Here is a 16,714-nt window from a genome sequence, read left to right as displayed (position 1 = left end):
AAAATGACCCAAATGATCAGGGCTCAACACAACAACAAAATTGTAATCCATGATCTCATTCTTTTGGTCATTACCCAGAGATCATGACCATAGGTGAGTGTTGGAACATAAACTGACTGAGCAAAAAGCTTTTTAAATTATGAATATAGCATTAATATCTGTAAAAGAAGTAAATTAGCCAATTTTAGATACATTTAGGGTTTGAAAAAATGAGTACACCCTTGATTAAACATGTAATATTCTAGTACCCAATATGTCCTCAATAACTTTACATTAACTTTTCTACCGAGTGTACAAATTCATGACAAATTGTCACAGATGAACGGAGTGTGTGTGTGTAATCAGTGTAATCAGTGCTACACAGATTCATCACTGACTCTTTTCACAGCTTTTGCCAGGCCTGAAACACTTGTTTAATTTTTTTCTGTTCTTTTCCTAACAAAAATTAACTCATTGCAAAATGAACGCTTAAAGGCTTGCATTATTCGGGGACCTTGTCACAAGTCCATTATTTTTACATTTCTGTGTTACTTTTCATATATTTTTACGCTTACAACATTACCTTTGTATGTCATCTTTTCTGCATTCTGTTCAAGTGTTCCATTATTGTCAGCATGAAGTCTGTATCAGCTGTATAACACTTTTAATTGTAAAAAAAAAAAAGTTTTGGTTCTTCGAAAGTTTTGGTTCAACATACTCACCTGTTGATCAAATAAGTGCCTTTAACACGCAGAGTGGTTTGATTCTCTCATTGTCAATATAAGCTCTTTGCCAAAAATGCAATTCTTGATGGAACTAAATTTTGTATGTTGCATAATGTTGTTGAAACTATGGCACAACAAAAAAACAACGTTATCAAAGCTTAAGACAGTCTAATGAAATATTCAATTGTGCAACTTTTTTGGACAGGCAGTGTAAGGCAAACTCAAGCACATTCCAAAGACTTTCAGTGAGGTGGTCAGTCTTTCACAATTACAATATAGACAGTATGGACATGTGTATCTTCCAACATGGTTGCTGGAGAAATAAAAAGCTACACACTATATCAGTTATGGTTAAAAAAAATGTTCCCAACATACCAGAGACATATGAATCACTGCAGTAATGATTCAATGCTAAAATCTTAAGTGTATTTTTTTACTATTTTGTACTTTAATCCGGTATCAGAGTGCTGTGTTTGTAGTTTTGACTTAGCAACCTAATGGGTGCTGTTGTTATTAGCTATTGTTGTTCAATATATATATACATATATATACATATATATATATGTATATATATTTAAATGAATAATAGTATTTAATAATATTATTTGGTATTGAGAAATGTCTCTGTGTTAGTGACAGTGATTTTGGTAACATTTTTACACCATTAGATAGTGACAAGATTTGCTTTCCTCAGCAGACATTTAAACCAATGTTTAATTTAATTAATTCATTTATTTGTTAGTTTGTTTGAAGAATGAATGCTGTATCAGATGCAGGTAATCACACCCGCTCAGTCCATCTCTCTCATAATACACTACTCTACATGATACAATAAGCTTTTAACTTTAATTAAGCAACTCAGCGTTCCTTCGTTACTAGTTCCAAAGTCACATTTATTAAATTAGTAATGGAGGCTTGGCCTCATTTATTAAACTTGCCAACTTGAGATTTGAATCTGTGGCAGAAGGAACCACAAAAAGGTTTTTAAAGACACTGCATGGTTGTTTCTTATTCACACACTTGTGTCATCAAACTATATTATAAATGCAATATCATACTCGTAGCCATTCAGATTACCTATGGCCGAATCACAGCCTTGCTGATATAGAGCGATACTGCAAGGCTACGAGTGTGATGTTGCTCATTTGAATTAATGCACTGGTTTTCAAAGGAAATTGTCACACTTACCAATTATTAATCAATTTAGCTCATTTTTGTACAATTTGTCTGCAAATTGTTTTACTGTAACTGCAGAATGGCCAGGGTCATGCATGAATTTTTTTTTTTTACATTTTTCTTTCAAAGCAGTATCCAGCATCTTTTTACTGTGCTTTCATGTCCATTGTCATGTCCAGTGCCATTCACAAATATAAATGCTCACAATGTACATGTTAGACACCACTTTATAATTTTAAAGCAAACAAGCAAAAACATAGCTGTTACATGACTTGGTGTCATTTAATGTTAAATAAGGAGCTGCTCAAAAAAAGAAAGCTACTCCATTTGGAGACAGATCATTTTATTTCCATTTCCATGAGAGTTTATGTGATCATTTCTCCTCTGGGAACAGATTGAAATACTCTGATGAAGGTTCCAATATTTTCAATGTCAAAATATATTTTGCTGACAATCTAAACCATCGATAAAACAATGCATAGATAAGTGGGTTCATTAATGAATTCATGCATACAATCCATTGCATTATGTTAATTAGAAGAGCATCATTTTCGTCATGCCCAAGAGAAAGAGTAGTTAAATAGTATGGCATCCAGCAGAGAAGATAAACCAGCACTACAATCCCTAAGGTTTTCGCAGCCTTTTTTTCTGACCTTGCCTTTTTGTCTGTGACTGAATTGAAATGCTTAGCTTGATAATTTGCTACAAAGCAGATTTTCACATACAAAGAAATGATTACACAACAAGGTGCCACTAAACAAACAAAGGAATCTAGTATTAGATATTCCAACCTAATATAAAGCACACATTCTCCAATACATGAGTGGTTTCTTTCTGGGTAGAGTAAAGACTCATACAAAAGATAAAATGAATATATAAAAGAGAATAACCAGTTTACAACAATAGACACAATAAGCCTGTTAGTAGTGACCTTCAGTGGATATCGCAAAGGGTCATTCACAGCAATGAACCGATCCACGGATATAATAACCAAATTACCAAGAGATGCTGTGACAACCACATACAGAATCAGAGGAAATATTGAGCAAAATATTTCTCCAAAGTACCAGCATGGCTCAATCAGTTTCATTCCCTGCACTGGCATGAGAATCAGTCCTGCGATCAGATCAGCCACGGCCAGAGAGAGGATCAGCACATTGGTCGGAGTGTGGAGCTGCTTGAAGTGTGAGATGGAGACAATCACCAACAAGTTCAGAAACACCGTGAACACTGATGTTACAGAAACGAAAACGTACACAATAATATACTCCGATTCTGGTCTGATACTTTTGGTACAAGACAAATTGTTGTTTGGAAAGCAGTATTGGACTGTTTGGTTTTCTGCGTTTGTCACTCCCCAGTCAGACATTTCCATGATAGCTCTTGAAGAGTAGACTCTGTGTGAGGATGCTTGTGACTAATATGACTCAGTTTTATACTGTTGGAAACTCAGTGACCACCTTACTTACTGTGAGGTTTGAATATTCAGCAATCAACCCACCCTCCTATTTAATATTCATAGTGCTGAATGTAGATATTCATAGACCTAGATCAAGTCTTTGTCCCATCTCTCTCTGTGTTCCATGTTCTACCATCACCCTTTTATCTGGTCTCTCCAAGCCAATTACTGCAATCAAACACAGGTGTTACAAATTTGCACTTGACCTACTTACTCACTGCTTGTCTCCCAACCTTCTCTCCCGCTGCAGGTTCCGTAGAACCACACCCCCATAGCCACATACCCCCAACGCCCGACTCAGGCTGGGGATCCCTCCGGCCTGCAGCCCCCCCTCCATTTCTGGACAGAAAGTCGGCTACTGCCATCTGTGTCCCCGGCCTGTGGACCACCTTGAATTTAAAGGGCTGTAATGCCAGATACTAACGGGTGATCCACGCGCTGGTATCTTTCATACGGTGGAGCCACTGCAGGGGCGTGTGGTCTGAACAGAGAGTGAATTCCCATCCCAGGAGATAATAGCGGAGAGTGAGAACTGCCCATCGGATCGCCAAGCACTCCTTTTCAATGGTGCTGTACATAGTCTCTCTCTTAGAGAGCTTACGACTGATGTACAGCACCGGCCGCTCCTCACTGTCTATCTCCTGGGACAGGACAGCTCCAAGTCCCCTGTCCGACGCATCTGTCTGCAGCAAGAAGGGGAGAGAAAAGTCAGGAGAATGTAACAGCGGCCCCCCCACACAGAGCAGCCTTTACCTGGGTGAAAGCCTGCTGGCACAGCTCCGTCCACTGGACAGGATCTGGGGCTTCCTTTTTAGTGAGGTCAGTCAGCGGGCTGATGAGGTCCGAATAATTAGGTACAAACCTTCTATAATATCCCGCCAGCCCCAGGAACTGTCTCACCTCCTTTTTGGTCTTGGGTCTCGGAGAGGTCGCAACTGCTGCCGTCTTACTAATTTTGGGACGTACCTGTCCATGACCCAAGTGGAAGCCCAGATACATGACCTCTACCCGCCCAATCGCACACTTCTTCAAGTCGGCCATCTGCCTGGCCCCTCTCAGCGCTCGCAGGATGGCCCGCAAATGCACCATATGATGCTGCCAATCCTGACTGTAGATGATGATATCATCGAGATAGGCAGCGGCATAGGCGGCATGCGGCCGGAGGATTCTGTCCATGAGTCGCTGAAAAGTGGCTGGTGCCCCGAACAAGCCGAAGGGAAGTGTAACAAATTGGTGTAACCCAAACAGCGTGGTGAAGGCAGTTTTTTTCTTTGGATAAGGGTGATAAGGGGATCTGCCCATATACCTTGGTTAAATCCAGTGCCGAGTAAAAATGAGCTGTACCCTGCTGATCAAGCAATTCGTCAACCCGTGGCATTGGACAGGCGTCGAATTTCGACACCGCATTCACCTTGCGGTAATCCACACAGAACTGAACGGAGCCGTCCGCTTTAGGTACCAAAACTATCGGGGTCGCCCAATCACTGTGGGATTCTTCTATTACTCCCATCTCTAGCATCAACTCTAATTCAGCCTGAACTACCTTTTTTTTGTGTTCAGGTAACCGATATGGCCGGCTCAGTCTCAATATGGTGCTGGATGAGATTGGTTCGACCGGGCAAGGGGTGAGAACACATCTGTAAACTCGGTTTGCAACCTGGCTACATTAGTGAGCTGGGAGGGCAAGAGGTGATCTCCCCCTGGGGCCAGAGTGAGGGATTGGATTTTAGTGCCCACTTCTGGCCCGAGATCTTCCTCCCCCACTCACTGCCTTCGCCAGCATCACTGGTTCCACCTCGCTCCATTTTTTTTAGGAGGTTCAGATTAGAGGATGACACGGGAGTGGATTTTCACTCCTGTCCCGTCCCACTCCCATAGAAAGAAATCTTGTCCCGTCCCACTCCCAGACCAAAGTTTAAAAAATAATCCCGTCCCATCCCGCTCCTGGTAAAATGACTCCCACTCCCATCCCGCTCCTGTTTAAAATGACTCCCGCTCCTGTACCGCTCCCATATATTTTTTTCTTCATTTAGTGTTTAGGCAATACATAGAATTTGATTTTATCTGCTCCCCGTCCTGTTTTAGACCAGCTGCTGAGCTCCTGTTTCCAGATTTTCTCCAGAAAATAAAAGACAGCAAATAAAAGAAAAACAGTACATAGTTCACACCATGTCTACAATAGTTTAATAAACCCAAAGAGCACATAAAGCTGCATTTTACTCATTTATTGTTGAGTAAACAATACATTTATAGTTTACATTTATAAACATTTATAGTTTTTTTTTAATTACATGTTAACCATTTTCATCCATTATGCTCTTGCATAATGAGTCCATCTTAGTTATATGTTGCTGTGTAGGAACAAAAGTGCATCTACATTTTCTGGATTGAGGGTAGAACGCCTCTCCTCTATCAGTCTTCCCGCAACACTGAAGCTACGCTCAGAAGGAGTACTTGTTGCGGGGATAGCTAGCAGCCTCTTGGCAACTGGTACGAGCCCACCTGACATCTCCCGCCAGAAGTCAAGAAGAGACTGGAAACGTGTCAACTTAGTGTCACTCATGTATTGCAGCACCAACTGGCGACCCTGTGACTCCATATCACCACTGTCCTCCTTCCTCTCCTCCTCTTCTACACAACTTGCAAAGAAGTTATGCACCTCCATAGCTCCTTGCTCTGGGGGTGGACCTTCAGGAAAAAAGACAGATCTTTGTAGTCTAACATACTCATTTGTCTAACATACCTATATTAAACATTACCTATAAGGTAATCCTCATACCTGTGTGTGTCTCTCTAAATAAATGAAAATACATTTTGTCATTTGCTCTGCAAATGCTGTTGATGCTAGTGTTATTCACCCTCTTTCTCCACAAGGCCTCTCACTCTCTCCTCTGTCCCTGCCGTTTCTGTGAGTGCTGTCAGGGTGTTGATGACCTCCTCATACTCATACTGACCGTTGAGAGTTTTCCTTAAGAAACTCCTCAGGCTAGGAGAGAGAGCTGTGGCTACCTTATGGTACAGGTGGACTTTGAATTTCATCTCCACTGCCTGGGCTAACTTCCCTTTCAGCTAGGGGAGGAGGAGCATGATGATACATGCAACATCACTGCACTGTGCTTACGTTTGCTACTTGAATGACCACCAACTAAATGAAAATCAGAAATGTATTGTATTACCTCTTTTACAATCACACTGTCTCCATCCTGGATCGACAAACCCCTCAGTAGAGTAGCCTTGGTCGGGAGGACAAGGTGAAGGGTAGGTGTCTGATCAGTGGAGAGATGCCTGGTAGCCTCATCGAAAGGTTTCAGGAGTTGGATGATGTCTTCAAGAAGTTCGCAGTCTATGTTGTTGAGGTAACGGAGCTCGTTTCGGCGAAGCAGGATGTCATGCAGCTTCCCAGATCTCAGAGCATCATTAACAGATTGGAGCATTGCTAGTCTGGTATTCCACCTCGTCTCCACAGATTGCTTCAGTGACTGGTCCAGTGCTTTTTGCAACCTAAAATATAAAGAGAGTGCACAAGAAAAATAGATGTTACAGTGACATAAATTCCAATTCATTGGCCTCTCTTTTGGGAAAACAACATTTATTTTAAAAAAAGAGATTTAGTTAAAATTGAGTAAAAAAAAACACAACCTGTGCAGGTATAAATTACAGTAGCTTCTTTTTATTTATTTCACTTTAATTTCTTTCAAATTATATAAGCAGCTTTACCAGGAAGACATAAGATTTTATGCTATCTTACCCTGCTCTTTTGAAGTGTGTGACAAGGGTCTTTGTGTCCTTAAACAGCTTGATGATGCTGCTGTGCACTGGGTTGTCCTCGTCCAACTGGTCAAATACATGTTTTAAGATTAAGTTGATATTATGGCCGGCACAGGAGAGTCGGACATAATCCTTGAATGCTGCAACCACATTTGAGCCATTATCCGTTACAAAAGCGGTGTCGTTGCTCAGGATGCCAAATTCCTGTGTGAGGTAAAAAAAAAAAAAAAAGATTAAAAAAAGACTAACACAAAAGCTTTGCAAAAAGAAGCCCATATATAAGAGCATCAAAACAGAATGACTAACGGTCCTGTAACTGAACAGAGAACTTTTCAATAAATGTTTATAACTATATTAGGGCAAAACATACAGTGTTTACACATATGCTTAATGCATATCAGCACAGGAGGACACTAAGATATAAAAAAATGAAAACTATTTTTAAAAGCTTGAAATTTTTATGAAATGTTTTCCTTAATCTATCAAAAAAGTAAAACTGCCTCCGACACAGAGAGCAGCAAATGCAGCTGCCTGCAACAAACTGATGTACAGTATAGTAAGGGACAGTGATACACACATGGCTACTGTTGTATTTATTGATAAATGTCTCTTATTGTATAATTTTTCTTGTAAACATGTTTTTTGTTGTTGTTACTGTTGCACTCTGTTCTCATACTTTTCCCAATTTTATCATTAATTAGCACCTTAGCAATTAGCATCATTAATTAGTAATTTAACACCTTCCATCTCTCTTGTGGCCAGAATCCGATTTACCATCTTCCAGTCAAGGATGTAATGCACTGTAACAGTGATGTAGTGTGTGTTAGTCCTTTCCCCCGTCCAAAGGTCTGTGGTTACAGCATGGTCTCTAGTCTGCATGAAAGGAAGAATTATATTTTTAATGGGCCACAAAATATCTTACATGTAAAAAAGATTACCAGTTTAGAATATGGAGATATTATGGCGTTTAAAAATTGTAAGGAAAATCGGGTGTAGGGTTTAGAATCTATAGATCACAGACTACTGCATGACAGGTACAATTTTTGTATAAAAATAGTGGAGAGTGACATACCTGACGGAGCTCCTCCATGACCAGCAGTTTTATTTTCTCATACTCCCCTTCTACGTGACGGGAAACTGTGCGTGCACATGGCAGTATGTCTTCCACCTGCACGTTACTTCCATATTTGGCTCCAATGTCGAGCAGCTCCTGTGCTACATTGGTAAAGCCTTTCCCCTCTACCACAGCAAAGGGTCTGAGATCTTGGCTGCACATGCGAGCAATTTTGTCGGTCAGACGAGACTTGACACCCGACGGCAATTTTCGCTTGATGAATGAAGCGATGCTTGGCTGATTCTTTCCTGAATTTGCCTTGCAAGTGTGCCTCTTCAGACCGCTCGTCCCTGAATCACTTCCATACTTGACTAAGACTAAGCATGTCTTACAAGCAGCGTACGGCGTGCTATCACCGTCACATTCTACTCTCATAAACTTACTTAATATTTCAGACTTTCCGACCAGTTCTGTGAACTTAATAGACATGTCATTACTTCTGACTTTGCGCTGTAAATCATTTTTTGCCACATCGACTTCTCCGCAGGTGTTAGCTCCCTCCATCACTGCTCTTTGAATTCCGGCGGGAAAGCCGTGACAAAAAGCACTGATGGCTTCTGGGACGGCTGGGTCGTGTAGTTATTTTTTAATTGCGTTACATTGTAGGCGTATTAAAAGGAAACTACAAAATGGTGCATTTACTTTTTTTTTCATCTTTCCTATTGATTGATTCCCGCTCCCGTCTGCTCCCGTTAACTATTTTATCCTGTACCGTCCCAATCCCGTGATTAATAGCAAAGATGACTCCCATCCTGCAGGAATCCCACTTTTTTCGGGAATCCCACGGGTCACGGGATTCCCGAAAAAATGTCAGCCTCTAGTTCAGATGGTAGATTTGACGTGCTCCACTCCTGTCTGTTCGAACCACCTCATATTTGAGATCTCCCACTCACCGTGTGACCTGAAAGGGTCCTTGTCACTTGGCGAGTAATTTAGAGCTAGAGGTTGGGAGCAATACAAATACTTTATCTGCCCCAAGGTGTGGAGTTTTGTTCTCAGGTCCAGCACATACTGAATTTCGTTTTTGCTATTCGAAGATCCTTCCTCCCAAGCCTCCCTCAGGACGTCCAAAACCCCACGGGGCTGGCGGCCGTAGAGAAGCTCGAAGGGGGAAAACCCCGTGGAGGCTTGCGGGACCTCACGCACAGTGAACAAAAGGGGTTCCAGCCATTTTCCCAATTTCTGGCGTCTTCGTGAACGAACTTTCAAATCTTAGTTTTCAATGTGCGATTAAATCGTTCCACCAGGTCGTCTGTTTGTGGGTGGTAGACGCTGGTGCGAATCGATTTAATCCACCAGAGCCCAATAAGTACCCCCCTTAATGCTCACAGGTATTTGGTACAGGCCAGGTAGAAGAAGGGAGGAGAGAGAGAGAGAGACAGAAGGCAGAGTTTCACCAACCCCGTGGCACGCCACCATCTGGTCCTCCGCCAGTATAATGGCCAGCTCCAGCGACGTCGGGCGATGACACTGGACCCACTGCGCAGTCTTCTTCAGCAGCCACGCAATGAACTGCTCCAGCACCACACAATCGATGATCTGGTTGATGTCGCTTCCCCCAGCCAACAGCCATCTGCGGCACGTGTTCCAGAGCTGCTGGGCCATCACGAAGGGCTTGCCGTTTTCCCTCAGCTCCAGCGATCTGAACCGCTGACGTTGCTGCTCGGGGTTCAGGCCGACTCGTGTGCTTTATTCAAAAACCCAAACAAAAAGTCACGCTCACTGCGCATTCCAACAATTCACCATTCAAAATAACTACACAGTCCCTTTGGGCTTCTTTCAGCTCTCCACCTCGGTAACGCACACAAGTCTTTGTCCCATCTCTCTCTCTGTTCCATGTTCTACCATCACCCTTTTATCTGGTCTCTCCAAGCCAATTACTGCAATCAAACACAGGTGTTACAAATTTGCATTTGACCTACTTACTCACCGCTCGTCTCCCAACCTTCTCTGTTTTGCCGCCTGCCCTGACCTGGATTGTTGAAATACTCTTTTGGATTGCCTTGGATTTTACTGTTTGCTGGTACAAGACCCTGCCTGTCTGGCCCATTTTTCAGCCCAATGTCTGTTTCCACCCCTGATCTCAGTCTTATGTCTGCTTTAGGCTCCGAACAAAGCTCAGTGTTCACTCCAGCCCCTGACCTTAGTCTAGTGATGGCTCCAACCCCTGACAGTAGTCTGTCTTCTCTTGACCCTTAGCTGGTGTCGCTCTGAAGATGTCTTCGTAGCTCGTACACTACTGTAGATTCTAACAGACATCCAGGCCACGACTAATGCTGATCGCATGCTGAGCGATCAGTGGATAGAGTTTTGGCTTTTACGAGTGTGAGATAATGACTCTTAAGGTTGTTTTAAACTTGATTCAACCAGGTCTTCTGCAGTGGTGTACCTTCTACATTGGTAGTTGTTGGTGCTAGAGTAGTTTGCAGTTGAGCAATGTCCAATCGACACACGAGTCAGGATACGCCCAAGATTTGCCTGAAGCATTACATTTAAAAAGAACTCCATTTTGTTGATTTCCATCTTCAGAAGGGTCCAATTCTCTGATCCACAGAGTAGGATCGCAATGATTAGGGTCTGGAAAAGGTGCATATTGGTCACAATTGTGACACTGGCCTTCTTCCACAAGCACCACTTAAGCGATGCAAACACTGCTGCTGCTTGGCTGATTTGCAACTGAACTTCTGCAACTGCTGCAATCTTCTCCTGAACCAAAGATCCTAAATACTTAAAATTCTGCACTTGTTCAATTTTAATCCCCTCAAGGAAAACATTTGCCTGTGATCTGTCAGTGGTGAGCACCTTGGTCTTATCAGTGTTAATCTTCAAGCCGAATGGTTCGGCAAATCTAGAGATTAATTACATTTAAGGTGTCAGTGGCCTTGGTGTCCATGTCAGCCAATATGGCAATGTCATCTGCAAGCGCCAGATCGGTCGCATATCCGTCAATGCCGTATTGGACTTCTTGCTTGTCCTTTAAGTCTTATCTCATGATTGAGTTGATCACCTGAACCAGTCCCAAGCCTGGGTTCGAGGGCCTTATTAGGTTTGAGCAAGGAGGAGGGTGATCATCCCGCTTGGATGACCAGAACTGGGCACCAAGGAAATTAGTCAAGAAACCGCTGAAAAAGATGGACAGTTGTCTAGTGATGACTTCAGCTCCTGAGCACAGTACAAAGATGGCTCTAGTCCCAGAGCCCACTCCGGTCCCTGAATTCACTCCTGAGCTCACTCCAGCCCTTGCAGCTTCTGCTGCAGAGCCTTCCAAGTCGGCTGCGTCCAATCCAGCTCCTCCCGAAGTGGCAGCTTCCGCTGCAGTGCCCATGAGCTCCATTGAGCACTCCATTCCTTACTATTACTGCTCACCCCAGACTCCATTTCCCAGCTTCCCTCTGACTAAGAACTCACTATAACCTGTTTCATATCAGGAGGACTACAAAGGTTGCACACTTGCACGGACACATCACTGAGTATTGTTAGCCTGTAACGCTCTGCACCTATGATGCCTTGCCTTCGTGTCTTTGATCTTGGACTGTTTAACTCGCTTCTGAGTGATTTGCTGCCTGCCTTAACCTTTGCATGTTTGTTGGATTACTCTTTTTGATTTGCTTGAGAATTCACTGTTTGCTGGTATTGAACCCTGCCTATCTGACCACATTTTTTCATTAAAGCTTGCATTTGGATCTACATTTCTATTGTCAAAACTTCACATTACATGCACACTCAAATTCTCATAAAGCAGAAGAATCTCAGAATTGATGCTGTCATTATTGGTTAATCACCCGTGTCTTAATTAAGTTTATTGTAATCACCTGTCTTTATAAGTTGGTTTCAGTTCAGTGTTTGTCGTCCGGTCTCGTCAATGTATGTGTGTTTCTACCCTTCTGCTGTGGATTTACCTGTTTTAGAAGTACCTGTGGATTATAATAAAGACTTTATCTTTGATCTTCATCTTCACCCCTTCCTCACATGTAACATGAAAGAAGACTAGTGGCATGTTTACCCCACATTTTGTTTTTTGTTTTTCGTTTTGATCAGTGTTTTATTTTTTTCCCCTTTATGAATGATCCTGCTGTCCTTGTCCTCCTGCTGGAGCAGGGGGACCACTCTCTCGAGGACCACACTGAAGACTTCGGACAACTGCCTCTGCTCTTTCTATTTTGCTGGACTGAACACCACCACATGAGCGCAGTTGTCCAGGGATGGTCCTCGAGAGCCTCGTCACCTTCATTGAGTGGGTGCCCAATGAAGCCCCACTCAGGACCAACAGCCCAGCCCACCATCACCCCTCTACGCGGAGCTGCCTGAGCCCACTGCAGACGGAGAGCTAAAGCCCGTTGTGACACATGAGCCATTGAAAAGGAGAGCGACTGAGCCAAGGATCGCCCTGGAGCTAGAGTCTGACACGTCTGATCAGGTGCGTGAGCCGGCAACGAAGCCCACCGCGGAGGAGATCACAGTGGGGCGTGAGGGCACGGAAGGAAGCCCTGCCCACTGCACTGCCGTTGGGGGTAAGCAAACACTGAACTGTGGAGATTTAATTGACTTTGTGAGTTAACAATCCTTCCGTCATCATCTGAAGTATTAAACTGGGAAGAAATCCCACCCAATCTCCCGCCGCCTCTCATTGATCTGTTCCCTGCCTCAATGCTCATTCTGCTGGATCCTGTCAGCCCCTTTGCTCACCCTCAGCCCACCATCTGTGGCGTGGGCTCGCCGTTGGACTTCCAGCTCCCTCATCTCCACTGGAGCCCGTCAGTCCACCAGCTCCACCGGGCTCCCTCGTCCCTCCGGCTCCGCCTTGGTCAGTTGTCCCCCTAACTCCACCTCGGGACTGCACTCCTCTGGCTGCGCCTCGTCCTTTCGTCCCTCCGGCTCTGTTGGGCTCTGCCTTCCCTCCAGCTCCACCTCCGGATCCTCGGCTTCGCCCTGGCTCATCTGCTCTCCATCTCCGCCTCGGGCTCCACTACCTGCTCCGCCGCTGTTGGTCGGCCCCCTGGAGTCCTCAGCGCTTCATCCACCATGGCTCCTCCCTCCATCGGCTCCACCGTGGGCTATGGCTGCGGCCTGGGCCCTGCCTGGCTCCTGCACTCATCCGAATCTTGCGAGAATTAGTACATTACACAGTTAATTCTTGCCTACTTTTTCATAAATACTAACGATTCGGACAAACTTATTCATAAAGTCATCATTAGTCACTTGCTTTGTTCCTCAATGAATCAGTCCTTTTGAACAAATCAAATTATTTAGTGACTCACTTTATTTTTTGGCATTTTTACCTTTATTTTGATAGGATAGTAGAGTAATGACAGGAAGTGAAGTGGGAGAGAGAGAAGTTGATGGGATCAGGAAAGGTCATCGAGTTGGGATTTGAACTTGTGAGACCTGGAGCACAGCGGCACGTTGCCCACAATACATTCGTTGTCAGGAAATATACAAGATCATTTCACAGTAGATCAGCCTGAATCACAAATTACAGATGGCTGAGAGCCTAAGGGCTAGTAAAGGGTGCCAGTGCTCTAGCAGTTGCCACTACGATATTGCAAACATATTATAATATGTAGAGTATACACTGTAGGTCACATTTGTAACGATTTACAGTATTTTGAAAATAATGTCATATTTAATACAGTTTGTGTTACAAAACTAAATGTGAGGAATTTGGAAAGTTTTTGCTTAAACAATTATTGGAGAGTACTAGTTGTAAAAAATGTATTTTTACTAAACAGAAGTCGTCACATTATTAAAGTGACACTTTTGTTTGTTTTATTCAAAATTCAGTAAAGTTCTAGGTGTTTTAGTGTAAGTGTTTTAATGATGAGTAACCCAGTCCTAAGGGCAATGGTCTAAGCTACCATCTCTACAACAGCAGTAATTGCGTCAGCACAAGCCTGTTTATTTAACACTTTTGATTGTTAGGTTTCAAACACATTTAATGAGACATCACTACCCATGGCAAATAAGTGATAATAGACCCTTTGGGGAGTTCAATATTTTGTCAGAAAAATAACTGCCGACTGGTTAAAAAAAATAAAATAAAATAAAATAAATAAATAAATAAAATAAAAACATAAACAAACACAAGTTGATCAGTACAGAGAACACTGCATATTACCTTTTTCCATGTTTTTTTTTTTGTTTTGTTTTTTTTTTGTTTTTTTTTTTTTTTTTACTTACCTCTACATTTAAATAATAGCTGGGTTTTCAAACAGTGCTGTTTTCCCCCTTGCTTTTGGTGAATCTACAGATTACTTGCATATATTTTGCCAAATCACTTCTGAAGATTTAATATAGCACTCTTCATAAAACCTAGTGTATAAACCTTCATGCTTTTGGCAGTTTGTGTGTTTGAGGTTTTACATGCATATTAATCTTTGAGGTTTTATCACACATAATAAACCATTCTGGTTTTTAAGCACAAATAGAAAATTCATACAAAACAGTTGCACAGGAATCCAGGAAATATCACATTAATAAATGACAATATGCCAAACGCAAACTTGAAACAGCAGACATGCAATGTGGCCAGATCTCGCTAAAATCATGTGTCTGGGCTTGAGAAAAAAGTGCCTAAAATAGGAGTAGTGATATTCATATAGTCATAAGTTATGTAATGATTTACCATTTGAAATTACATAAGGTATATGATCAGATGATCCCTTACTCCGTTTAGAAATGAGGATTACCAATAACTTAAAATTTTGTAAATTCGCATGGTAGTTTGGCAGCTGATTTATCTGAAGGATTTGTCAGACCAGTGTAAACTGTTGTGAAGCGTACCTTATAGTGTGTTATTCTGACACTTGGAAAAAGCATTTTCAACTAGACACTGTGTTTTTATATATATATATTTTTTTTCCTACAGCACTCCCAACTAACCATCATGAACAGGACAGTGGCAGCACTGGAGTCATTCAAGTTACTTGGCACTACCATCTCAGCCCAGCCAACATGTATATGTGGGCCCCACATGGTTTCTGCTGGGTCTACATGGGTACCAAGTGGGCATGGTCTCAAAATAGGCATCTTATCTGGGGCCCAGGTCCCACATGGGCAAAAACAGATGGGCTCCCTATGTGGGACCTAGTTGGGTCACAAATGGGAAATGAGTGCTTGGGCTCGAAATGGGCAACACAAATGGGGCCCATATGGGTTTAACAAATGGGTTAGACATGGGCAAACACAATTAATCCCATATAGGCTGCCTACACTGGCCCAAGGTAGTACCCACATAAGCTACCTCTATATGGGTTCTACATGGGGAAACACATATGGGGCCCTCTTGGTCAATCCATATAGGTAAAAAATGGGCAGACACAATCAGTCTCATATAGGCTACCTACACTGGCCCAAGGTAGTACCCACATAAGGTACCTCTATATGGGTTCTAAATGGGGAAACACATATGGGGCCCTCTTGGTCAAACCATATGGGTAAAACATGGGCAAACACAATCAGTCTCATATAGGCTGCCTACATGGGCCCAAGGTAGTACCCACATAAGCTACCTCTATATGGGTTCAGAATGGGGAAACACATATGGGGCCCTCTTGGTCAAACCATATGGGTAAAACATGGGCAGACACAATCAGTCCCATATAGGCTACCTACACTGGCCCAAGGTAGTACCCACATAAGCTACCTCTATATGGGTTCTAAATGGGGAAACACATATGGGGCCCTCTTGGTCAAACCATATGGGTAAAACATGGGTAAAACATGGGCAAACACAATCAGTCCCATATAGGCTGCCTGCATGGGCCCAAGGTAGTACCCACATAAGCTACCTCTATATGGGTTCTAAATGGGGAAACACATATGGGGCCCTCTTGGTCAAACCATATGGGTAAAACATGGGCAAACACAATCAGTCCCATATAGGCTGCCTGCATGGGCCCAAGGTAGTACCCACATAAGCTACCTCTATATGGGTTCTAAATGGGGAAACACATATGGGGCCCTCTTGGTCAAACCATATGGGTAAAAAATGGGCAGACACAATCAGTCCCATATAGGCTACCTACACTGGCCCAAGGTAGTACCCACATAAGGTACCTCTATATGGGTTCTAAATGGGGAAACACATATGGGGCCCTCTTGGTCAAACCATATGGGTAAAACATGGGCAAACACAATCAGTCTCATATAGGCTGCCTACATGGGCCCAAGGTAGTACCCACATAAGCTACCTCTATATGGGTTCAGAATGGGGAAACATATATGGGGCCCTCTTGGTCAAACCATATGGGTAAAATATGGGCAGATACAATCAGTCCCATATAGGCTGCCTGCATGGGCCCAAGGTAGTACCCACAAAGGCTACCTCTATATGGGTTCTGAATGGGGAAACACATATGGGGCCCTCTTGGTCAAACCATATGGGTAAAACATGGGTAAGCACAATCAATCCCATATAGACTGCCTACATGGGCCCAAGGTAGTACCCACAAAGGCTACCTCTATATGGGTTCAGAATGGGGAAACACATATGGG

General features: G+C 43.0%; 1 protein-coding gene and 1 long non-coding RNA gene across 4 annotated transcripts; both read right to left on the bottom strand.

Annotated features, from left to right (window-relative positions):
• Positions 1-2,253: 2,253 nt before the first annotated feature.
• On the bottom strand, positions 2,254-3,255 carry LOC127175572 (trace amine-associated receptor 13c-like). The gene has a single exon (XM_051126723.1). The coding sequence runs from the start codon at positions 3,253-3,255 to the stop codon at positions 2,254-2,256; it is 1,002 nt and encodes a 333-aa protein (XP_050982680.1).
• A 12,015-nt stretch (positions 3,256-15,270) lies between these two features.
• Positions 15,271-16,415, bottom strand: LOC127175444 (uncharacterized). Of its 3 annotated transcripts, XR_007828990.1 has the most exons (4): positions 16,277-16,415; positions 16,009-16,142; positions 15,596-15,729; positions 15,271-15,461 (listed from the first exon to the last, which is right to left on the bottom strand). It is a non-coding gene; the product is annotated as an uncharacterized LOC127175444 (long non-coding RNA). The 3 variants fall into 3 exon arrangements; XR_007828989.1 differs by lacking the exon at positions 16,009-16,142 and having other exon boundaries at positions 15,596-15,863; XR_007828988.1 differs by lacking the exon at positions 16,009-16,142.
• Between the last annotated feature and the right edge of the window lie 299 nt (positions 16,416-16,714).

Source organism: Labeo rohita, chromosome 13, assembly GCF_022985175.1.
Source record: "Labeo rohita strain BAU-BD-2019 chromosome 13, IGBB_LRoh.1.0, whole genome shotgun sequence".
In the NCBI taxonomy this organism is placed as follows: Eukaryota; Metazoa; Chordata; class Actinopteri; order Cypriniformes; family Cyprinidae; genus Labeo; species Labeo rohita.
Note: the sequence above shows the minus strand (reverse complement) of the source record. Positions and strands in the feature narration are given on the sequence as shown.